Below are 25,749 nucleotides of genomic sequence, written 5' to 3' on the forward strand. Positions count from 1 at the left end.
TAAAATCCTATCTTTTTTTGCCATGTTTATCCTAATATTTCACAGATCTTAATCAGCAACCCCTTTCTAAACTTCACAAGGAGGCATACACACCAGAACTGTTTTCTGGTGTCTGAACCTTTAAAAAAGGTTCAGACATCCAAATCTTAATGTTATCAAGTGTTTGACTCCACAGCACTTGTCTGGAGGGGACAGGAAAAAAAAGAGACGTACCTTTGTGTGAAAAACAAGACAATTTATACTGATAGAAATAACTGTGTCTGATACAAGCAGAAGGTAGAAGGACCACTGTGAAAAGGCAGCAGGAAAGAGGTGAACACGCTTAGAGCCAGCCTTTGCTATCCCAGCCAAGCTGCTGTCTGTAAGGAGGCGTTTTCACCAACCTCATTTGCAGCCACAACTACTTCACACAGGAAAATATTAAGGTTCTTTGAAGGCCATCCACAAAAGGAAGATACAGACCACAAGTTTCATATGCAATAGGTATAGAAGGTACCCCGTAAGAGTGAATTATTGTGGAAGAACACCGAATGAAATCCCAGAGATGAATGTTATATAGTCCACAGCAGACTGCAAGGTTCTATGAAGCCAGCAGGGATCTGCTGCGTAATTATCAACAAATTAAACATCCCTGAAGCTTCACATCTTAACTATGTTACCTAACAGTTTCCCAGGAATCTGGAGCAGTTTTCCATTAACAATACTCCTCTTAGCAAGCACGAGTGGGAAAACCTACCTTTAAGGTCACTGCACTGACTGTAAGGAAAGCTGGCAGCAAACAAGGCAGCACTACTGGAAATGGTTACTAGGCTGGTCTACAAACGCCATTTACAGTTTCCTTACCGGAGCTTTAGTAATGCTCAGCCTTTGTGACAGAAAGAAAAAGGTACTTTTCCAATTTGTAAAAAAAATCTTACTCCTTTTTTATTTGTTAAAATAAAAGAAGTGACAGGGAATTGAAACACACAGAAAGCCGAGAGTTGTGTGCTCTGTGAAACTCAGTAATGCCAGTCTGAAGAGAGTAGGTCTACCTGCAACACACCAAGATCAAAAGAGATGTGACATTATTGAAAAGAGGCTGCTGTCAACATTTATGGGGGGAGCAGAGAAGGTTGTACGCTACAATACTGGAAGTACTGAACTCACAGAAATTCGTCCATCTCCTGCACAGCTGCTGTAATAACAAAGTTACCAAGTACTGCTTTGAGGCCTGAAGATCCAGACTGGACACCGAGCACCAGTAAGAAAAGGAGCAGTTTGGTGCTGTCCCTGCTGAGCTGCTCAATTCATCCCCATCCTCCTCCTCACTCGTGCTGCCACCAGTATCTGTGCTAACACCACAGTCACAGAATTAAACCAGCTGAAAAATATGAGTAAAGCAGAAAGATGCGTTCGCACGTTCTGTGCAGAGAATATGTTTGTGCAAATAAAAATTCTAAATAATTTCCCCCCCAAAAAAAATGTTTCCTGCAGCAATTCCTGTCTTTCTAGCTGCACAGTTGCATGGTATTGTGCTGCAGATCCTCTACAGGACAAATACTAGACGTGCCTTTAAGATGAGGTTGATCTTGACAATGTGATCCGATAATTTCAACTGGCGGTGCACCGGAAGAAGAAACGAAGGCAGAGACAATTTAATCAATTCTTGCATTAAGGAAGGCCAACACTGAGACCTTTTATTCGGTCTCTTTCTGTGGTTAAAAATTCACCTCCGATATGAATGGCCAGAGAGGTTAAGCTTTAAAAAAAAATCTCATTAAAGGCAATTAAACCATTTCAAAGGATAAAATCCAAAGCACCACGTATTTTGCTCACAAGCAGATTGTTGGGGAAACACACTAGACAAAAAGTTCAGTGATGATGGCTTCTGCGTTAAGAAACACATTCTTTAAGCATCCCCACCAAAATCCATGCAGAATCAGTTGTGAGGAAAAACAAGTCAATTTATCCGAGCTCAAGCCAAAAAGGGACTTATTTTAATTTCAATTTTAGCAGCTAGAGCTTCTCCAAACTGATGAGAATAGAAAGGAGCTGTGCTCCAACTACACAATCAAAGAGGCTCCAGATCAAGATTACAAGAGCTCAGACTTCACAAGTGACAGATCCATGCATCAGAAGGTATGATTTCTCTCAAAGTCCACCTACACTTTGAGGGAAGTTTATCTAACGAGCCATCCTTCTGCCCTGCCTTGCAGCATAAAGCCAAGTAAAGCTCAGAAATGCAAGAGAGCTGAAAAGCAAACTCAATTCAAAGTACTAAGTACTTTATAGGAATACTGAACATTTCAAAGCGATTTTAGCCTATTCAAACAAGTGCTTAAAATCCACCGGATTAGCAAAGTGCTGTTTCACAACTTCAATCCAATTTGTAGAATGGAAATTTCTGTTTTAAATTAGGCAGGCTAAGAAGTTTATTTATTAAGACATTGTAGACTTACAGAGCACATGTTCACCACGTTCAGCTTCCAAAGGACACACCTGGCCAGTCAACCTTCGGGAATACTCATCCTTCACGAGTACTTCCAGCATGCCAGGAGCAGTTCACAGCACCACAAACCGACCATACGAAATAAGCAGGACTTTTACCGCTCTAAGACCTCAGAATTGTTCAATGTGTCAGGAAGCTAACAGTTACAAAAACTAGAAGAAAAACACACCTACATCTTCTATACTCACTGAAAATCTGCAGGACCTTCTCAATCTGGCAAATAGCATAAAAGCACAGTGCACTGTAAACAGAATCTCACCTGATAACTGCAGCAAGATTTGCACAGTTTTCCCCTCAAAAGCTTATTTGCTGTTGAATAACAACAACAACAACAAATATTTATAGCTGCTGATACATAATCCATCATATTTTGCAGTTTTAGTCAAATAATACTGCATTTGGCACACTTATTTAAGAGAATGAAAATAAATTCCACCATCTCAGAGATGAATTTCTTTGCCAATATAAAGCAAGCTACTTTCCATTTTACTTTGCTACTTCCAACTAAATTTTTAAATGTCAGCTATGTCTCTGAAGAGCACACAGTAAAAATCACTGAAGTGAAACAACCCAAACAAAGGATTTAACTACAGAGATGTAAAAGAAGATGTTCACATGCGGCATGTCTCCAGAAAGAAAAAAGCCTTTCTGTACTTGGCAAGGAATGCTGGCAGAGTCCCAGACACGGTATTTAGAAGATTCTCTTGGATTTTCTTTCCTGAAGTTGCTCCTTTACAGCCATAAAAAGCTATTCACACACTCTGAACGAGGTTAAAATATCAGGCAGGGCCACACTGTAAGGGCTTCTCTAACCTCAGCACCATGTGGTGACAGCAAGGGTTACAGAGGAGGAAAAGGAAAGGTACATCTAATGAACAGTCGGGTATGATGAACAACTCCAAGTAGAGAAATGCAAAATACAATTAATGTAGCCCTGATTGCCATGCCAAATCTTTGAAATGCTGCAGCTTCATGAAGAGGCAGCCTTCCACAGTTCCTATCCCAAATGCCCTGCTCAGACTCAGAAGAAATAAAGGTGAAAAATCTCTTCTCCACCAACAAGCAAGGGGTGGAGAGCAGTGGTGCGAAGGCAGGTACCAAACAGGATCCTCCAAGCTAACCACTACTACTCAGCAGAGGGCTGGGACGATGTGCTTAGGCTACGATGCTCAGATCACTGAAATAAAGACATAAAACAATAAAGTTATTGTGCCACTCCAAGTAATCAGGTGCACCACAGATTGCATGCAGTTCTGCTATCCTCACTCCGTTCCGAGAAATATTAGTGAGAAATACTCAGCTATGGCATACTGCTCAGGAAACCTCCGAGCTGCAAATTGTTATCATGCAAGCTGTTATCATGCGGAAAAGCATCACTGTATGTTTGTCCTCTTGTAATACTTTTCTGCTGTCATCTAGCGCTGGTCACTGCCACAAACAGGACGAAAGCAAGCTGGGCCTCTTGGCTGCCTAACAGCTATTCTTATGCTGCGTGGTGTTAACCACCGGGGCTTTACAGAAAATGGCTCCCAAACCTGATTATCTAGGACTGTCAGTGTGATGGATAAAGGTAGTCCTGACGGTTTAATAACCCTCCCTGGCACAGCGATAACACACGGTGCTGAGTCAGTAAGCTCTAACAGAAAGCTAATACGGCAAACATCGAACAAATGAATCCCTCTAAGTTCCCTGCAACACCACCGGAAAGCCTTCAGATAATACAATTACTGCAGGTGCTAAAGTCCCCCACAACAGACCATCGATATTTCACAATGTAACAACACTGATAATGACCTGTATCTAAAGGTACAAGCTAGTGCAGAGGGTTAAAGCAGGACAACAAAAATTAGCTGAGGTGGGACAGGGGCAACGACCTCAGAAGATTCAAGACAGACACGCACAGTGTTTAATATTCAGCATCCAGCACATTCCGCACAGGCGAGGAAATGCCTTACCCGTTTTCCTCAGCCTACAGTTCAGTCCCAGTTCTAAGCAAGCAAAGTTGATGTGGTGTCGCTGTGGAGGACAAGGGGGAGAGCGTGGATACAGTCCACCGGGACTTCAGCAAGGCCCCGTAAGCTCCTCACAGAGAGCTGCAGACAGCGAGGTGGATCAAAACCTGGCTGAACGGCCGTGCCCAGAGGTGCCAGCTCCAGCTGGAGGCCAGTGACAAGCAGAGTACCCGAGGTCAATACTGGCCCCAGACCTGTGTGACACCTTCATTAACAACCAGGACGATGGGGCAGAGCGTACCCTCAGCAACTTTGCAGACGACAGAAATCTGGGGTGAGGTAGGGGCAGATACACCACAGTGATGCTGCCACCCAGAGGGGCCTTGGCAGGCTGGAGAGATGGGCTGACAGGAACTTCAGGATGTTCAACAAGAAGTGCAGAGTCCGGCACCTGGGAAACAACCCGATGCTGGAGGCCATGCTGCTGGAAAGCAGATTGACAGAAAAGGACCTGAGGGTCCAGGTGGACACTGACATGGGCCAGCAGTGCATCCTTGCAGCAAAAGCTAATTAGGAGGAACGGTGCCAGAAGGTCAAGAAGTGATCCTTCTCCTCTGGTCAGCACCGGGGGTGTCACACCTCAGTGCTGTGCCCAGTGCTGGGCTCCCTGAGTGCAAGAGAGACATGGACACACTGAGGAAAGTCCACCAGAGGCCACAAAGATGGAGGGCCTGGAGCACCCCTCCTGTGAGGAGAGGCTGAGAGAGCTGGGACTGCTCAGCCTGGAGAAGAGGAGGCCCCAGGGGGATCTCATCACTGTCTGTAAATCCCTGAGGGGAGGGTGCAGGGAGGACAGAGCCAGGCTGTGTGCAGTGGTGCCCAGTGCCAGGACAGGAGGCCCTGGCACAAACTGGCCCCCAGGAGACTCCCCCTGAGCACCAGGAGCACTTCTGTGCTGTGCGGGTGACGGAGCCCTGGCACAGGCTGCCCAGAGGCTGTGGGGTCTCCTCCTTGGAGCCCTTCAGAGCCGCCTGGACGTGGTGCTGGGCACCCTGCTCTGGGTGTCCCTGCTCGGGCACGGGTGGCACCGGGTGGCCTCCTGAGGTCCCAGCCAGCCTCAGCCATCCTGGGATTCTGAGGAGTTTTTCCTTTCAGGATACTTGGAGGCTGGCAGCAGCAGGATGATTTTGCCACTGAAAAGCTAAGAGTTCTTGTTTTGCTGTAAGGGCAAATACCTGTAAGGGCAGTGGCTTATAAAAAAAATACACTGAGGAGTGTGAGAACCATTTGAGAAGTAGCATTTAGACACAGAGTAAAAATACTCATGGTACTAAGATATCCAGATGGAATTACTCTATCGAGAAAAAAACCTTCCAGTAAGACCTGGGGACAGCCACCTGTTGGACTTGTGAAAAGCAGCACAGGTTTGCCTGAACTCCACGCCTCTGATTAATGATGAATTGCCCAGATTTTACGGACTGTTTCCTCTAGTTCAAATCTACTTAGACCCTTTCCTCATATTTATCATTTATGTGACACTTGAGAACACGACCTTCTGAACAATAATTGTAAAAAGTGCAAAGCACAGCCATAAACTAGCTCAAGAGGAGCATAACGTCAATCACACTTCTTAAATAAGCAAACACCCCTACCCTAAAATAGCTATGGCACAGCACGGCCCCCCTTCTGAAAAGGGTTGTAATAAAAAGACCGAATACAAACTGAAAGAAATCAGAAATGGTACAATCCTGACAGGAGCAGCACGCAGCACTTACAGCACACCTACACGTGTTGTTGTTTAATACAATATTCAGAGGACTTCGTATGAAGTAGACATAGATCTACAGGTTGCCTAGATCCCTAGGACTTCCTGGGGTGGAAAAAAAGGAAAGACTCACGCTACAGGAGAAAGTATAAGATCAGATTGAGGCAAAATTCAGTGACGGCAGACTTCCAAAAATATGGTTTGGATTCAGGCAACACGAGACAGAAATCTGTTCTCTTGTGTAGAATGCATCAGATCATCATTTCACATTGCCAGACTCTGCTCACCTGCACAAAGTCCCTATAGTTGCACCGAATTTCTGTTTAACATTTAGCACGAAGCTATTTCCTCAGCCAGAAGACCATTAAAAGCTCAACAACTGAACCAACTCCCTCAGCTGGGTGTGAGCTCCCAATCTTCAGACAACGCAAGTTGTAGGCTATTCAGTTATCCGTCATTTCAGTAAGTAAATCCTTCCGTGACAGTAAAATGTGGAGAGTGGCAATTCAGAACCTCATGGTTTAATTCAAGGATACTTGAAAAACATCCACATTAAATAACATGAGTCAGTATTGAGATGGTAAGAAACGTGCAAATGCTGTCTACCAACACGTGGCTAGGAAGCTGTACACTTGGTGTACTAGAACAAGTGAAACTTAAAAGACCACATTTAAACAAAAATGGGGAAAAAAAATCTCATGTCAGTCTTTGCTGTAGCAATTCCGCCAAAACCAACTGCTATCAGAGTACATCCCCGGTTATTGTAAAAATATAAGGAACTTTTTGTGTCCTGTAGTGTTAAATTGCTGAAGATCCTTCAGAAGTTCCTTGTGAGCCACCACGGTAGCTTAAAATCAGGAAAGCCAGGTCCTGGTCCTACTTGCGGCTACTGTGGGAACCCAGGTCATAATCTCGCCACCATTTTCCCTCCAGTTCTTGCTTAAGCTTTTTGAAGCCATGACCACTACGTGCAAAGTCAGAAAATGGCCTTTGATAAGGACATTCAAATGCTACAAATGTTTTTTAAGGTAGAATTGTTAAATTGTTAAGTACTTTTTGTCCTTGGCTAGTTGTAGCGCTATGGAAAGATCATTTAGCAAGTCCAGATCCTTACTTGCCAATTCTTCATACTTGAAGGCCTGAAACCTTCCAGCCAAAACCCTGGTGCCACAACAGCATCTGCATGCCGCATTCCCAAGTTGTTAAAAACTGCCTTTAAAAACCATGAAGCTCTCCTCCTCACGCTGTACTTTCTTCTACCAAACACACAACTTCAAAACCTTCCCCTCGGACACTGCATCTTTGATTTAGGTAGGAACAGAACGAGACCTGGCATAGGGAGTAGAGAGCAAGCACCATGCCAGAAAAACAAGAGCCAAATCACTGTCAGATGCACACCGTAGGCAAAATAACTCAAAAGAAAACCCAGCTTTTGAGGTGCGGAGCTCATCACAATACCTTTTTTTTTTCCCCCACTGCTGAAAACAGATTTGCTCTTCTCCATCTGTCTGTACCGCAGCCACAAAACTCCAGGTGCTTCCCCTCAGCGTAACCAGCATTTTGGTTCCTCTACAAGAGCTCCTGAAGCAGCACGCTGGGTACCTCCTACTTCACGTTTTGCCTGCGGCCATACTATTTCAGGTAACAGACCTGCCGGATGCAGATGCCGCGCCACAAGGGAACGAAACACGCTTCGACCGCTCCAGCAAAGCCCTGCTGCTCCTGCCCAGCCTGCGTAGGGCAATCCCGGGCACGGTGTGGTTTGCCTACCTCATCTGACCCCGCAACGGCAAGGCCGTATGGTTGGCATTGCTGGAGTGTGTTATTCAGGACCTTTACATCCCTGTTCTGGAGATAGGTTTTACCAAAGTCAGCACACCGCATAAATAAGGGGGTGAGGGGGAGACAGACACTGTAATTATTAAGGTTTTAAGTATGGCCGAAGCTGAACACAGCAGTTTCAACAACCTAAGAAACGGATCCACATTAAAGGTCAGACAACAACCTAGTTCTACGAAAAGCTTTTCTCAAGAAAAGTATTAAAAGCCGTAAGTTTTTTTCCTTTTCTGAAGAACGCTTCTTGATATTTACTAGTTAGAAAATAAATGCAGCTCTGATCGTTTTCAGGATGGACAGAGAAAAGCAGAATGCCACGTTATAAATGAAAGAATAAACACAGAGATATGTTCAAGAACAATTATTTTGCAAGATGAAGGAGTAAGGTTTAGGTTTCTCATTCAACTACATTCACATGGGTAACTATTTATTTTCCAGTCACATTTTTGGTAAAAAGCAGTGTAGCAGAAATATTTGTCCATAAGTCTACACCAAAGCCCACATTGGAAAATACACAGTGAAATAATAATTTTTAGTAGTGTCCAGAGGTCCCAATCAAGATCCATCTCATTGTATCAGAACAACAGAAGTAGTTTTTATGTACATGAAAAGACAACCTATGCCAACAATTGAAAAGGGGAGTTTGAGGGAACCTAAAGGAGACGAGAGAAAGAAGCATAACGGAAGACAGCAAACATTCAGAAAAAAATGCTGTTTTAACACAGGCTTGGCTTGAACCAGTCAACTACTACTTCTACACGGTATGAAAAAAAAGACAAAAATGAGAATCCAGCTTGAACTGGAGATGGCTAACATGCTGCAGAAAGCAATACCACAAAACCCTGTGCACAGAGCACCCAAGTTTCTTTTTGGGCTATTTTCTAGCAAATTGGAAAAGTGCAGCTGTATGAGTGTTATCATCTCAGATTACTCAAGATATTTCTTAATGTCCACAATGCTGATCAGAGTGTGTAAAAAAAAACAAAACAGCCCCCACACAACCAAAACAAAAAAGCACACCCCCTCTAATGTTTTGGGGGGTTGTTTTTTGTGTCTGAAGACAATCTATTTCTTAGGATTATGAACCCCCCCAGCAGCCTCCACACTCTCATCTGTGAGTTACATTACCGATGTCACAAACGAAGTTGGCAGACACTCGCGGCTGGCAATAAAACAACAGTGACAGTTAGTAGTTCCAACACGGCCAACTTCCCAAAAATAGCATTAATCATCTGAATGTTTTCAGTTTTTATTCCACATTCTTTACGAAAATGCCATACTGTAAAGTTAAATCAGAAACACAAAGGACCTGAGCTATTTCGGAACATCTTTTCTGATACAAGGTAGTAACTGGCTTACCGAAGAAGAAAAGCTACCCAAAATAAAATTGCAGAGAACCACCATGTAATCTCTTTCTGGAATGTAAAATTATTTGAGAAGTCTCCAAGAGACACCTTATGGGCATACATTAATGGACTAGGGATGACAAAAATAGGCAATGAGACAAAACACAGAATGCTGTGTTAAAGATCATTTTTAGCACTGCAAACAAAATCTTGCGGGGGTGTTGAAAATGGGTGGCAAGTTAACACTCAAAGCTTTCTGTACCAAGACGATTTAGTACTTTAAAGCATACTGCACTTTAAAGCACAGCAGCTAAAATTTTCTGGAAGACAGGGTGAAACATTTACTGTCACCAATTTTGCTGGCAAGTGCAGGCAGCAGCAGTGAGTTTCGAGGAGGTAGACAAAGATTACAAAGACAGCAAATTCACTGCTTACATCACTCCTCAGCAGGATCCAAGCTAGTATTTTACAGAAACGGTAGATGACCACTGCGCCCACCTTACAACCTCTTACTCTCTTTTCAGCATGTCTGCAGTCCATAGAACTGGCAAATCTCATACCTCTGTGACCGAGGCAGTACCTGTATCTCTCTCAAACATACAGAGAGCTCTTTAATTTGAAACAGAGCAGTTAATTTTCCCTGGAGGGGAAGGGTAAGAGAGAATAGGCAGTATTGGTTGACTTTTTTTTTTTTGAAGCAAAGGAAGACATTTTAAAGAGTAGTATAGAACTTATTATTAAATAGTACTGTGCTAAAAAGATGAAAGCTTAAGGTCTGAAAGCTGGTAATTGTTGCTGTAGTAGACTCATCGATGCTGTGACCATCCTCATTTACACTGACAGGCTCACAGCATTGCACAAAGACACGTATACCTTGAAAATCTCTATTTTCATGCTTATTCAATACTTTTTTCTCCTAACTGTTCCCTCCCCATTTAAAATCTTCCAGCCACTGCAACCAGGCCTTGTTCCCACGTCTCCCTGGGGCACGTACAGGTGCCTACTGCTGCGGTCTTCTACATGAAGTTGTTACTAAGAGCCAAACCCTTACCGGGCTTCACTGAATTCAAGTTTAGAAGAAAAAAGGTTGTGCAGCAGAGAAGCCCAAGTAGTTTTTCTGTCTGGTTTTATTTCAGTTGAAGCAGGTGTTGAGTCAATGCAGGAAAAGAGAACTTTTTACAGGGAACACCCTGCAAATTAAACTACCTAGGCAGCCGTCAGTGCAATCACTACAATCAAAGCTGCTTTGAAGTCCCCTCCCCTTCTTCATGTAATTTCAAATACATCCTGCGGTCCACTTAAGCCGAGAACAATTAACCGTGCCGTAACGGTAAAAACACAGCTCCAACACCCTGCAAAGCCTGCCATGCTTAGGTACATCCCTGGTTGTTTTTCCTCGAGCGCTGAGTAACTTCTGACACAAATGTAATTGGGTGCTGAACAGTTCTCTGCTCAAACTTCAGAACGTTTAAGAAAGTGTAATATGCATCGATTAAAGCCATGTGGCTTAATACATATTTATGACAGACATCTTGCTCTAGCTGCCACTGAGAATACTTTTGTAGTATTTAATAAACACATACTGTACCAAAGTTCCCTTAAAAAGTATGCTATTGCAGACGTTGAAAGCTGTAATCAAAGAAGCAGAACATAAATGTTGCTGACTGATACCTACGAAAACTAAGAGTTAAAAAGGTTTTCTTGCAGCTGTCACGCGTTGCTATCCTTAAATACAACTATTAAGATGTGATCCCATTAATCTTACTTAATTATTGGTCTATTCAACAAGAACGCCTGAACTCCACAGCTGATTTGAAAAGGGAAAAGAGGCAACGTTTGTGCCCCAATTGCTATTTTACTAAATTCCTCGTGACCGCTCACGGCTACTCTCATTTCAGATCACTCGCAGTACAGTGTCGCATTACAGGAGCCAAAATAAACTTGCTGCTTTCAAAATGGAAGGACCTCAATCCTGCTTCCTCTTCCTCTGCTCTTCACTCCTACTCTCCCTCGTACAGCACTTTTCAAATCCTCTTTTTTTTTTTAACCCATCTATTCTGATGCTCACCCACCCAGGAACATTTTGGGGCACAGCACAACTTACAGCCAGAAAAGGACCCTAGCAGAGCCAAGCCCAGAAAGGCCTAGGCTACTGACCTATGGGTAAGTAATCTTGGACAATCAATCAGATATGAAACGTTCACTGGCTCACAGGAAAATCCTGAACAGCTAGTGAAAATTGGCCTTGAAAGTATGCGTATATGCCATTTAAAGTTTTGAACTGTTTTAACAGAAGTTACATTAGTCAATTAACCACATTTTTATTTACTATCAAAATTAGAATCAAGCTGCCCGAAGACAAAGAGTCTGATCTCGGATTTCTTATTCTGAGCTACAGAAAAGTCTCACAATATTAAGCCAAGTAAACATGCAGGCAGAATTTCCACAGAACCTGCTTTGATTAATAAATGAAGATACTAATTGGACTACTGGCAGATGATGCTTAACTTCCTAAATTATCACCCTTAATAATGATATTGAAATAAAGAGATCAAATCCTAATGCCTGCTTCTGAATGTATGACACCCACACGGGTGGTACAAAACTGCTTGACCAGCTAAAACCTTTTAATTAAAAAAAAAAAAGTGTTTCCAACTACAAGCCTGATAAAAATCATGCCACAATACCCCTGACGTTCCCTCACTCTCTTCTAAAACAAGTCAATTTAACAAAAATCGCACATCTCCCGTTAGTAAAGTCTCAGGAAGCACTAACTCACAGAACTCAAGCACTGTACCAGCAATGGTTTCCCCGTATCAAACCTCGATCCATCCATTTGTTTGAGGCAGGCTAACGTCAGCTTTGCTACATTAGATTAGGAAAGGGTTTAAAGCACACCCAAATAAATCACTTGAGCCACAAGCATGTGTATAGAAGGCCGCAGTGCTGCATGCAGCTCACAGGTTTTCTATTTCAAACCAAGTCAGTCGATCCCTTCTGCCCCCAGCCCTGAGCAGCACCGCAGGCCGCGTGGAGCGACAGCCGAGAAGTTTATGCTAGGGCTGCCTTCCTCGCCAGGAGAGGACAGGGTCTCCCAGGAGGCCGGTGGGTGTGGAAGACGGAGCTGTGGGCTACCCAAAGCCGCGCTATCAGGAGCGTTTCCCCTCCACGCGCAGCTCCTGCAGGCGTTCGGGGCCAGGACACCAGCTCCACAGCCCCGCTGGCTCCCTGCGCAGAGCCACACCACGCCCTGCCCCAGCTCCTTCCAGCAACATCTGCTCGGGATTTTTAACCGATTTGCTCATCAGTAAATGCAAAGAAGGGGGAAGAATCCACCGGAGCAGCAGCCCACGTATCCACTCTTCTCTTACCATCACCACGCCAATGACGCTTTCATGTACATGAGCGAGGAGACACGCAGGCACAGACTGAAAGGATGCGTTCTTGCCAGGTGCTTTTTCCGTGGAAATTGATTGTCAGAGGGTATAAACATGGACCCACGCCAAGCACCCTAGTTAATTTTACTTACTTGAATGCTTCATGGCCTAAAGTAACAGAGAAAGGCATTGAATATATTAAGGCAAAACAAACTCACTTAAGAGCAAGAGAACCCTTCCTCGCCCCGGCGCTGACTGCAGGCAGGCACTCACTGAAGCTTCGAGTGAACTTTGTCACATCGCTCGCTTCAAGCAGCCCACTGCGAGAAAACTGACTGCATGCCACTCACCTTAACTGCAAAATACTCTCTGTCTAACCACATTCACTGGGTCTTATCTTCACAGGGGAAGGAAAAAAGGACATTACCCATGCATCAATAACCACTTCAAAAAGGACATCTTCCCCTGTCTACGCTACCACTTCAATGGCTTAGCCGGCAAGAATTATCTTTGCGTTAAGGTAAAACCAAAAAGCAAAGCCTCAAGACAAGCCCCATCCCCAATGTGGAGTTCATCTACGGAAAGCCACGAAGCGTAACGCGAGGAGCAAGGCTCCCATTCCACAGAGCAGCAGGCTAAGCTGCTCCTCGGAGGTTTCATAACAGCCACGAAATAGTTACTCGCTACGGTTACACCCGCTTCCTACCCAAACCTACCATTTTCTAAGACAGACCTATCTATGAAATTGGGCATCAAGCTTCCTTTACAAAGCACAACGTCTCCAACTCTGAAACATACCTGGAGTGGGGTGGATAACCCATAAAATATATTTAACACATACTGCAGTAGAAGCTGGGCTTCTCTTTTTCAAAGGTTACGGTAATTATTTACAACCCAAATACTTTACAGAGCCTTAAACTGCAGGCCATACCTGATTTTTCTCCCCGTTACAGTTCTCATATTCAGTTTGCTTGAGAAATTGTTTGGGGGAAGAATTCCAAGTCACCTACCTTCCTAAATAAACTTCGTGGAAAAGGTTTAATTACTTTAGTTCATCCAAAACAAAAGTTCAGCCCGTTACCCGTTTCGAAAAGTGAAATCTGAGACAGCTTCAGAAGTAAATATAACCTTGGACTCTGTGAGCTTTCTCCAGCACACCTAGCTTCCAGACATCTGGATGAGTACCATGAAGAAGCCAACGCTGCTTCAAGTAATTTGAGAGAGGTCTAATAACTACCACTAAGGCACAGCATTAAGCGTTCTCAAAAATACTAGTTAAGCACTTTCCGATGATGTGTGCCCGCATTTGGGAGTCTTCCCAATTATCTGCGGTTCTACAGCTACTTTTTCTTCTGTTCTCCGCAGTGTTGTGCTGCTCTCCAAGTCGCTGCTGGGTAAGACGGATAACTAGATGCACTGAAAATAGAATAAAAACTGCAGAACAGTGACACAAAGCGCACCAAATCAAACCGAAAACAACTACTTCCTCACATTTGGGAGACCGCTTAAGAGCATAGCGGCACTTCAAGAAAAGGATGCTTTCCAAACACAACTCGTCCACTTCAGACATCCACGCTGATTACTGACAAGTGCACCGAATACTTTTGTACAAGAATTCACACCAGGGCTGCACTAATAAATCCCTTGTGTTTTAGGATGTGATTACTGCATTCACGGAAGCGATATAGTCAACCAGCTTCTACGCACACTAGTAATCAACACACACAACGCAGAATTATAGTCCCAAAATCGAATTTTGGGAAGCAATTATCATTCTGAATGGAGACAGAAAGAAGCAACCGGGGATACTGGCCAGGACCTGCAGCGCACCCTCAAAAAGCCTATGGAGGGCAAGGAGGGAAAGAAACATTACAGACACTGGAGATGTTCCAGGATCCCAACTTCCACGTGTATATAACACGAAAATTCATTAAGCTATCCTGATCCTAATCTCTATTGACAGAATTGTAATAGGCAACAATGCTGATAAAATTGAGCTGGCATTTCCAGCACACGCACGGGCACTTCAGCCCTATTTCTGAATCGTTCCCATTTCCCTGCACTGCAAGTTCTGGCGCACGGCTACCACGCTTCTTGTGAAATTCTGTTTACCAAGTGGAAATTTATGACTTGCAGCCCAAATTGAGGGGCCACTTGATTTTTTCGGAATAAGTCACTACTTAAAAAGCACTTCTGCAGCCTTCTCCATGTATTAATTACAACGCTTGATGAAGCTTCCTGTATCAAAAGAAGTTGTAAGAGCTGCTGCAATGGTAAGAAGCAGAAAAAAATAAATTAGGAAGCATTATGAAGACTGAAGGGACACCATATTTAACAGTAAGTGAAGAAAACGGGTTACATTAAAGAAAAACCAGATAAGCTCTCTCACTCCAAGCAAAGCATGATAATTAAATGCTACATGTTTTCTAAAGGGCCTATCAATGTTAAAAACATAAAAAAAGGAAAGAAAGAAAGAAAGAAAGAAAGAAAGAAAGAAAGAAAGAAAGAAAGAAAGAAAGAAAGAAAGAAAGACAAAAACCACTGGGGTCCTTTGAAGTCCCAGATGATTATCCTATATCAAACCAGCACAATGAAGAAGCAGTAAAACTCCTCCTACAGCATCACCTCTCAGCCTGTCACTCTAAAGGAAGATGTATGCCAAATCTGAACGCGTTACTGTGGAGAAAGCCAAACAATCCCTTAGGAATGGGCAGGCCTCCCCAAAGGAAGCTGGGTCCTGTAAAATGCATTATCAGGTTAAGGAGGAAAAAAAAAAAAAAAAACCACACTCCACACTGACATGCTTCAAGTCTAGGACCTATTTTATCACTACAAGTTTCTTTTCCCCCTTTTAAGAGCAGGGATGATGCAGCTCGGCAGAAACTTTATCTTTACAATGACCTATTTTCCTCATCGTATGCCCTCGAACCTCTGCCGTGTCTTAATAGAGTTGTCTCAGCAAAGATAGGTCACTTTTCCTAACCCAAACTGCAAACAACAGGGCAAGTGAGCTGGACCCTGACCTGTTCTGAAACCCGATAAGATCACAAAAATCCCTAAGAATATAACCAAAAGCGTCCACTTTAAAAAATATATAAATGTCCAAAAACACTTGTAAAATTTAAATAGCGTTTCTCTACAAGATCACTTTTCCTAATCTAAACCGCAAACAACAGTGGAAGCGAACTGGACCCTGACCTATTCTGAAACCCAGTAAAATCACAAAAAAAAAAAAAAGAGAAAAGAAAAATATAACCAAGAGCGTGCACTTTTTAAAGTTTCATAAATATCTACGAAACAATTGCAAAAATCAAATAGCATTTCTCTACAATGTAAAATATGTAATTTCTACCCAGCGATGATTAAAAATCTAGATTATTTTCACGCACGAACTCCTAAGAAATGAAAATCTGCACGTTTCTAAAGAATTTACAGATAAGACTAGCAGTGGCGCTTACAAACTACAGTGCACGCTACTGGTAAATCCCACAGAAAACACGCAGACAGCTGCACGGAGCGCTGTCAAAAACACATCGAGGAGGGCAGAAAATTCGGCTCGCAGGCTGATTTTCCTCCAAGCGATTTTCTTCCGAGCCTCCCCGCTCCGCCGTTTCTCCCCCGCGACCCAGAACAAAGTTAGCCGCGAGGTTCCCGAGCGGGCAGGCCGGCACCGCGACCCCTCGCCGAGCCGCACGGCAGCGGCGATGCGGCGACGGGGCCTCCTTTATTGAAAAAAAATAAACGTCGGGGGGAAGGCACAGCGCGCTGCGAGCCTGTGCAGGGCGCCGCATCCTCCTCCTCCTCCTCTCCGCCGTCCCAGCCGCACCGTGTGCTGCCGCCCGGGGGGAGCCCCGTCCTCCTCGGGGAGCCCGAGGCGGCGGTCACGGCCCCCGGGGGGGGGGGGGGGGGGGGGGGGCCGAGCTGCCGGGGGAGGCGGCGCCGCGGCCCTCCCGGCGGGGCCCAGGCCCTGAGGGGGTCCCCTCCCGCCCCCGTCCCGGTAGGCCCGCCCCTCACCGGTCATTGAGCTGGTCCTCGGTGCCCGGCAGCGGGTGCACCACGAAGTGGATGGAGGTCATGGTCCGCGCCGCCGCGGCTCCCCCCGGCGGAGGGAGGCGGGCAGGGGCCTGGCACACAATGGGGGGGGGTAGAGGGGGGGGGGGGGGCGGCGGGGAGGGGGCCCCGCGGCCTCCGGGCCGCCTCCGGGCCTCCCCCGGGGCGCTCGCGGCCGCTCCCCGGAGGCCCCGGGGACGTGTGGCGGAGGGGCTGGAGGAGCTGGAGGAGCAGGCGGCCCGGCCGCAACGGCAGCGGGAGGAGGCTCGGGGCGCGCCGCGCTCACCCACGCGCCGCCATCTTGGCTCGCCGCGGGGCCGTCTCCTCCTCCTCCGCCTCCTCCCTGCGCCGCGCCGGGGAGGGCGGGGCGGCGGCCGCCCGTGTAAGGACGGCGCTGAGTGGCGGAGGCGCCGCCGGCGGGCGGCCTGCCACTAAGCTCGCCTCCGATTGGTGGCGGGGGGGGGGAGCGGTGACGTCATGCGCGGGGGACGTGAAGGGCCGCGTGCCGAGGGAGGGAGGCTGCGCGGAGGGAGGGGGCGGGGAGGGGAGGCGCGCGCGCGCGGTTGCCTCAGGCGGGACGGGGCCGCGCTCCGCACCTCAGGCGGGGCTGGGGGCGCAAAAAGCCCTCCTGGGGTGTTTGGGGAAGGCTTCCCCTCACAGATTTACGCCTCGGTTTGCTGGGAGTTGAGTTAAGAGTCAATAAAACAGCCGCTTTTACGCAAAATATAGCGAGTCAGGAAAACAGTCGCTTTTACACAAAATATAACCGGTCAGAAAAAGTCACTTCTACACAAAATATAACCAGTCAGAAAAATAGGCTCTTCTATACAAAACCAGTCAGAAAGATAGCCGCTTCTACACAAAATGTAACCAGTCAGAAAAACCAGCTGCTTCTACGCAAAATATAACCAGTCAGAAAAATCAGCTGCTTCTACACAAAATATAACTAGTCAGAAAAAGTCACTAACATACAAAATGTAACCAGCCAGAAAAAAAACAGCCGCTTCTACGCAAAATATAATCAGTCAGAAAAATAGTCGCTTCTACGTAAAATATAACCGGTCAGAAAAAACAGTCACTTCTACACAAAATATAACCAGTCAGAAAAATAGCCGCTTCTATTCAAAATATAACCAGCCAGAAAAACCAGGCGCTTCTACACAAAATATAACTAGTCAGAAAAAACAGCCACTTCTACGCAAAATATAACTGGTCAGAAAAAAGTCACTTCTACACAAAATTTAACCAGTCAGGAAAACAGTCACTTCTACACAGAATACAACTAGTCAGAAAAACAGAAACTACAGAAACTTACACCTTGGTTGGGGTTATACCAGCCTCTCATCTCTTTTTATTTTTATTTTTATTTTTATTTTTATTTTTATTTTTATTTTTATTTTTTTCTTGCTGGTTTTCCAGCTTAATCTTGCTTGTTTTCAGAAATCTGGAAAACCAGTGTGGAATTTTTTGGTGTGCCCCATGATAATGGTACAAAATAACCCCCCAGCCTAGGTCAGGGAGCTACGAGTCCTCTTTGAGGCCGTATAATGGTAATCCCCCCCCAAATCCGTTCACAAACCTAAGGACGTAGGTAATTTGGGGACTTGCCATGTTGCAGCCCCTGTTCTTCCCTCGGTCCCCCCCCATCTGGCAGGAGCCTGCAGCCCTGAGAGCTGGGGAGCTCGTGAAGGTTTTTTCTCCAATGCAGCTATCATTAACATGAGGAAATGGGATAAAAAGCAAATATTACATTGTCCTGTTCCAGGTTTCTTACTCTTGGATACTGTTTCCCCATATGTTCTGCTCTCAGGTGGCAGTAATACTCAAATGCATTTGAAAGCACATACAAGGCAACCTAAACTACGTATAAGACAAATCCAAACAGGCTGCTGGCAATGCACAAGGCGTGGAACAGGATTAAATCTGTTCTGTACTGGGACAGTGCAGTAGCTGTGCTTTTAAAAACAAGGGGAGATCCATGATTTACTTTTCTTTTTGTTCAGACAGGACTAGGGGTTTCTGGATGGCTTAGTTCTGCATTTTCTCATAGCAAAGTGTTAGTTTTGTTCTTTTTTTTTTCCCATTTTGTTCTGCTTTTCTTGTTTTATTTATTTATGGTTTCCCTGAAGCATTCCTACAGTTTACTGCAACGGGAGGATCTTCTAAGTTGTCTTGACCTCAGTCATTTTATCAGGATCTCCTGCATGTTCTGATGATCTCCTGTAAAACTTCGCATCTTGTTTTTTGGTTTTATTCTTACACCATAATTGACTGCTTGCGTTTGGCAGTCATTCCTCTTTTCCATTGAACTGTTGGAAGATGGGCCACATCAAGTCCTGCATCCCTGCTGCATCCTTGGGGATGTTTCAAATACATTTATTGGGGCTTGGGAAGATCCAGATAATTTACATTGGCTCTCAGGATTGAGATCTAGATCTCCAAAGCATTTACATCTCCAAATAACATGATTTGTTCAGTGGAGTTTTTTTAAGGGCTAGGCATAAGGATGCGATTTCAATTACTCTCTTCCTTCCACACTTCACGAGCAAGCTTTAAAAGTTAATGGGTTATGGAAAGCTATTAGATAAAGGACAGGAAAAGAGCTGGAAAAGCCCAAAGGGAGCACGTGTCTGTTAGGGCTCAGCAGTCTGCTGCTGGCGTTCGTGAGTAATCCTTTTCTGCAGCTTTATTTACATTATCACTGAACCCCAGTTTTAGCCGTTGCCTGTGGCCGTGCCAACGCAGACACTCAGCATAAGCAAAAAGGAAAAAAAAATGATTTCACTGGAACTTGTGCTCAGAGCCAGAATAAACTCAAGTGGTGCAAATCTCAGCTTTCATTGTTCTCACCAGGAGTCTACACTCGTTGTCTCAAATGTTGTTATTTTGTTTTGAGGTTGTCTCAAATGGCACCTGACCCTAAGTGTAGATGAGAAGACATCAATCCAAATGTTTAGCTGTTTGTTATTCTGATGCGAGTGTGTATCACAGTGTGTATCCTTGTTGCTAACAAGGATGCAAGGCTACATCTCACGAACTGACTTTGGCGGTACCCGTGAATGGTGATGCACAATGCCCGTATGGTCCATTGATGCATTTCTCAGGTAAGGATCTTGTAGGCAATGGAGTTTGGTGGTCCTTTGAATTGTCTGAAATGAATCCAAACAGAAATGCTTTCTGATTGTAGAACTGCTCCTTCTTGCTTGTTTTTCAAGAACTTCAAAATAAGAAGACTGTTCCCAAGACTTTTGCATTGTCTAAGTCTGTTGGATGACAACACCCATTAGTGAAATGGTTTAAAAATTTGCTTTTACTAAGTCCTGAGAAAAATCAAGAGCACAACTAGATTTTCTTTCTTTACAAGATGTATTTTTAAGACAGGACTCCTGACTCGGCCTAAGAGATTTAGTTCCCCGTGTTGCACAACTCTGCGTACAAATGTTGCTATTCTCAGGCTTCCTGATAAAGAAGCTTCCTTGTGAAGGTGCAGCTATAAATACACCAACACCCAACCAGCAGGACGAGTTTCCTACTGATATACTTGGCTAATTGGAATTTTTGCCAGCTTAGAAATGCAGTGTAAAATAACTTCCGTGGGTTTATAGCTGTCGTGTCTGAAACTGAGGTTTGCTGATAGTCAACGTTGTCTGAAGGTTTTAGGATCAGAGGAGCATGTGGGTTGGCAGGTTGTCTCGTCCAGCCCCCTGCTGCAAGCACACGCAGCTCGAGTGGATGCTTCAGGAACTTTTCCACCAGAAACATCTGAAAAATATGCAACAGGACGGACTCACTCCTAACAGGTTGCTCAGCTCACTCAGCAGCTGCAGGCCGGGTGTTTTCCTCAGCTTTCTACTGCAAGTCTGTTAGTCCTAAAGGGAGGGGACTTGGTAGGGGTGGGAGGATTGGGGTAGAAAGCCTGCAAGGGACTTTGCTCCGTGACCGGTGGAAGCGGATGCTGGCAGGTGTGCCATCGGCAGCGGAGCCGTGGCTGGTGCAGCACGATGCGGTCAGGGAAGGAGGCTCTGAACAAAAGCGAAAGCCTCAGGCATCTGAGGACCCCACCGTGCGTTTTCCAGGCTGTTAACTTCAGATGTCAACAGAGATGACACGAGGCTGGCAGCATAAGATTATAGTTTTGCTGTGGAAGAAATGAGGCCAGCATTCTTGGAAGCGTCAACACGGAACTTGTGTAGGAAACTGCAGCTTCTAGATGGTTCCCAAGACCGAACAGAAGTTTCTGGAGTGATCAACAAAGTGCAGTGCAAAGAAAGGAATCTCGTTTCCGGCACCTTGTGCCACGAACTGAAGCAAAGCAAGTCCCTCACTACCTCCTACTCTCCCTCCACCTAGGTGTAGCGTAAGAGTGATTTGTCTGGGAACATCAGGCCTTTAAACCACATCCATGTGCTTTGCAACACGCCGGCTAGCCGCATAGTTTGCGAGTTAACACAGGGAATCAAAGGATTCCAGCTGTAGAGCTCTGCGCCGCTGGCCGTTTCCTTTCTGCTGTGCTGGGTTGCATTTTATTGTGCTCAGGTCTTAGGTTGTAATAGCCTGATTTTTTAATATGATGCTGATTTATGGCAGCTGAATCTTCATCTTAATGTGAAGACATGCCAGGTATTGTTTACAATCTCTAATTTTCTGACTCGTACCTGGCTGTACATTTAAGAGGTGACTGTAATACAAAAATCATTTCTCTTTGTTCCCTCATTGTTTTGTGTTAAGGTTCAGAGCTGATGAAAACTTGTTTCCCATGGATCTTTTCTTACCGTGGATTTCAGCGCCTAGCGGAGCGTATGCCGTGGCTCTCTGCTCTGTGGATTCTCCAGCAACTGAAAAAACCCGTGCTCTGCTGCGGTCTTTCCCATTGCTGAGTCAGTGAGGCGAACGGAGACCTCTGAGACCAGAACTTTAAGTCAAAATTTGGCTGAGAGAGGCTCAGATGTTCGGAAGTTAATGTGGTGAGCCAGACGCGTCGGCGCGCAGTCTGCTCGCGTAACACTTGCTACCACACACAGCCTAAAATACACCCGTTCAAAACCAGGCGATTTCTGCAGATACCTGATCCCCCTGCCCCTTTCTTGTTTCAGCTGCTCGGCATTTCCTCCCCCCGGCTCTGTGGTGAAGGACTCCTGGATTAGGAACCAGGATTCTGCACCTGCTTCCTCTGTCTTTGGTGTGCTCAGGGTTTACTTTCTCCTGATTAGGGGATGTTGGCCCGGCGTGTCTGGGATCGAGGCGAGCTCTCTGCCCAGTACTCGGTAGACTTTGTAGATCCACTGATATCTGGCAGACTCAAGTTTTGTCCTCCATCCTTAACCCCTCATTTGACATCGCTCCTCACCCTGGTTCTAGCTGGAGTTTAGCTGGTTTGCATCAAAGCAGCTTCCTGTAAGCTTCTGGTGACAAGACAGAAATTGAAATTTAGCAGTCTGAAGGTTGGGCCCGTGGCCTTAGCAGGTCGGCCCCGTGCCCTGTGACATCCCTGCACGTCTGCCTGCAGCCTGTCAGGGGAGGCTGGATGATTAACTGGGACAAGAAAGGGTTTTTATTTCCCTGTTCTTTCCATTTGATTGGGTTAGTTAGTCTTGCCTTAACCATATTTACCTTCAGAAATGGCAGCCTGGAAAAAAAAAAAATCGCCTTGATTAATGTACTACCTTCAGAAATTATTGCAGAGTCAATTTGTTACTGGCAGGGAGTGGAGACCTTTCGGTACAAAAACCGAGTGAATTATTCCAGGGACTCGAGCGCAGGCAGGGTTTAACTTTCTGTGCCTCCTTTCTAGCCTCCGGTCCTCCATCATCAAATAGTCACTGCCGGTAGCAGAGGGGCATCCCGTGTGCATGCTGAGGGGCTCACGCTGACCAGGCGCTGGTGCGGTTTGAAGCACAGCTCTCCGTTCAGTTTCACCCCAAAAGAGGCCAGGCTGGGTGCTCTCAGGCTGAACCGGGGGGTGGTGGGAGTGGGCGAGCAGGAGGCTGGCTTCGACCCCAAGCTCCTGATTTGAGCCACAACGCAGGCACACGCAGGGGAAGCCGAGCCGCTCGCGAAACGGCTCCTGTGCAGCCTCCGTCTACAGCTGGCATTTTAAGCAAACCAGAGGCTGTCATTTGAGAGGTGATAAACAGTGGCTGTTCAGAAGAAATTTGGCCTGTGCAGAATGAGTGTACGCGGAGGCTGCGAATTCACCCGCCCTCCTGAAGTAACTCTGCCACGTTTGTCAGCCGGAGCCTCCCGTCGCGGGCGTGCGGGCATGGCTTTGGACACAGCGCTCCAGCAGCAGGAAACCTCCTCATCTCTCAGGCACCCCTTCTCTTTAAATGATGGGCTTCGCTTTCAGGAAACATCTCACCGTTCTGCTAGCAGTCTTGTGAGCTCGTTCCCCCTTTTTGTTTCCCCCCTTAAATCACTAAGGGCATTTACACGGAGCAGGACAGCTGGTTTTTAAATGTTCCTCTTTATCCCGGTAGCGTATTCCCAAGCTGAGAACATGATTGCACCAGGTCAGCCCAACCACTTGCACAAGTGATTAAATGTCAAAAAATAAATAAATAAATAGATGTTGATTCGTGTGCAGAGAGACAGCTCTAACAGACGGAAGTCCCATGAAATGAATTTTAGAATTTCTGCGGTAATGATACTTCAGTGCTGAAGGGGAAAAAAAAAAAGAAGAGTGGGGGCAGCAGACAGAAAGAGATGCGGGAGCAAGCCCTGTGCTGAGAACTGCTTCTGTAGCTAACATTTAGCTTCACTGAAGCTAAAGGAGTAAGGCAAACCTGAATAAATATTCTGAAGGGTTTTATGCTGGAAGGTTTTTATCCATCACAGCGTAAGAGGCAAGGGACACCGTTAGCTGGTGGATGAACATTTTGTTGTGGGTAACAGCAATCACACCACTTGGCTGTTGTGTATGCCTGTGCATGCATATGTATATTTAGATGGTTAACACAAAAAGGCAGGCAGATTTACAAACAGAGACTTACGGGCTCCTAAGTGACCATACAGGTAGTTTCACTTGCAATCAGTGTTGCCTCAGGCTTTCATTTGGGCTGAAATTTTTAATACCGCAACCTGCCTTTGGCTAATTTTAACAGCAGTTTCAATTAAAAGGGTCAGCTAATGCAAAAGGTGAAGATGGAAAAAATGTCCCTAGATAGTCTTTGAAACATTTTATTTAAAACTTTAAAGCCACTGGAGGCTGAAGGAGGGCAGTCAGAGTAACAACACTTGCACGAAAGTTTGGAGTTCACCTGAATTTGGGTTTTGAGCATCGGACAAAATTAAAACGGAGCTAAACGTGCTGTGTAGAAGCTTGCTAGCATTTGACAGATCTGTTCACTCAGGATTGCATACGTACACTTGACCTTTTCCCCGAGGGCCCTCCTGTCCCCTGGATGTTCCTTCAAGCAAAGCACCAGAGGAAGAGGAGCAGCCTGCCGGCAGCGTGGCGAGGTGGGAGCTGCCGTGCGATGGAAAATGTTCTCTGGTTTGCCCAACTTCTAGGACTGGGAGTGCACTGTTTTAGCATGCGACAATTAGAAGTCCTGTAAATTGTGAATCCAGACATTACAGGTCTTTGTCCCGAGAAGTCTATAAACGTTTGTTGTATGTAAGGCACTGGGGTGGGAGTTCGGATGTGCTCCAGCCATGACCATGACAGGCGCTCTTGGTATTACCATTTGGCTTCAGATTTCTTGGGACTGTTTCTGCTGCTCCAGCAAACTGTGATTTAAATCCTGCTGAAGTGCCAGGTGAGGCTGACAGCCTCTTCTCCTCCACAGAAGCAAGGAGAAGACACCGTGCTTTGCGTCTGTCTCCCAAACGAGACAGTGAACACCTGGGAGGTGCACGGCTCAGCTGGCAGCGGGGGCTCGTAGCCTGCCAGCTCAGCTGGGGGTGGGAGACACTGGGGGTCTCTCCCAGACGAGAGAGACCTGTGTTTGGGTGTCTGATCTCCCATTAAGGCCGTAGGAGGCTTAGCTGCTGCCTCGGCGGCGCCTGGGGAGCGGTTCAGCTGCGCCCCTGGGGAGCAGCATCCCTCCCCAGGGCCTGCTGGGGGGCGGCGGGACGTCTCGGCGCGAGCAGAGAGCTGGCTCAGGGCAGCCAAGATGGCACCGGGAAAGAACACCCAAGGCTCGGCGATAGAGAAACAACAGCTCCCGGCGAAAATTGTTTTTCCAACCCCCCGTTTGAAGGGTTCAGACAAATAGACTGAGCCGAGCCTCCTTATTATGTGAAACGTTAATATCTACCACTTATTCCTGAAGCCGTGTTTTAGATTTTATTTCCGAGACAAAAGAGTCATTTAAAATTATGCAAATGAGCTGCCAAATGCAAGGCATTATGCAGATTTGTGGAGGCATGCAGCGGAGAGTTAACTCTTCGTGCTACCGCTCGCTGCCGAGCGCCGGAACAACAGCAGCGCCCGGGCGCTCGTCAGCCCTCGCGGGCTTTAATTACAGCCGTCCTGCAACAGGGCTCGAGGCGCGAGGCACACGCCGACCAGCTCCTCTTCTCACACCGACAGAAGAGGTTGCATTGCCGCAGTGCTCACCTTGCGCTCCTGCCCAGCACAAGCTGTGCCCGAGTTCATCCTGGACGAGCATCACAGCTGTTGGCCGGTTGTTTCCAGAGCGTTTGAAGTGGCCGGCACAGGAGAAACATTAAATTTCTTCAAATGTCAGCAGGTCTTAAAACAATCGGCATTGTCGACGGGAAGCCCTCCTAGCCCTGTGGGTTGACTGCTGTACACACGACACAGGAGCGGCCGTGCCTTTCTGGAGAGGACGGCTATTTAAAGAGCCGCATGTTGTGCTGGTTTGTGGGCTCAGTAGCTCGTCACCTCACCCAGACATAAAGGTGGTGGGAATAACTTGCAGCCAGGAACAGACGGGTTTTGATAGAAATCCAGGGCCTGATCTGCTTTGGA

At 46.0% G+C, this 25,749-nt stretch overlaps 1 protein-coding gene across 20 annotated transcripts in view; it reads right to left on the reverse strand.

Annotated features, from left to right (window-relative positions):
• Positions 1 to 17,147, reverse strand: part of UBR5 (ubiquitin protein ligase E3 component n-recognin 5) — an 83,411-nt gene extending 66,264 nt beyond the window's left edge. For 18 of the 20 annotated variants that reach the window (XM_040548675.1, XM_040548673.1, XM_040548674.1 and 15 more), the window contains exon 1: positions 16,779 to 17,146. In XM_040548675.1, the coding sequence (XP_040404609.1) occupies positions 16,779 to 16,840 (62 nt within the window). In that variant the 5' untranslated portion in view covers positions 16,841 to 17,146. Of the gene's footprint in view, positions 1 to 16,778 lie in introns of all 20 variants that reach the window. The other 2 variants (XM_040548663.1, XM_040548656.1) reach the window with 1 other exon arrangement.
• Positions 17,148 to 25,749: the final 8,602 nt, after the last annotated feature.

The sequence above is a fragment of the Cygnus olor genome, chromosome 2 (genome assembly GCF_009769625.2).
Source record: "Cygnus olor isolate bCygOlo1 chromosome 2, bCygOlo1.pri.v2, whole genome shotgun sequence".
Taxonomy (NCBI): Eukaryota; Metazoa; Chordata; class Aves; order Anseriformes; family Anatidae; genus Cygnus; species Cygnus olor.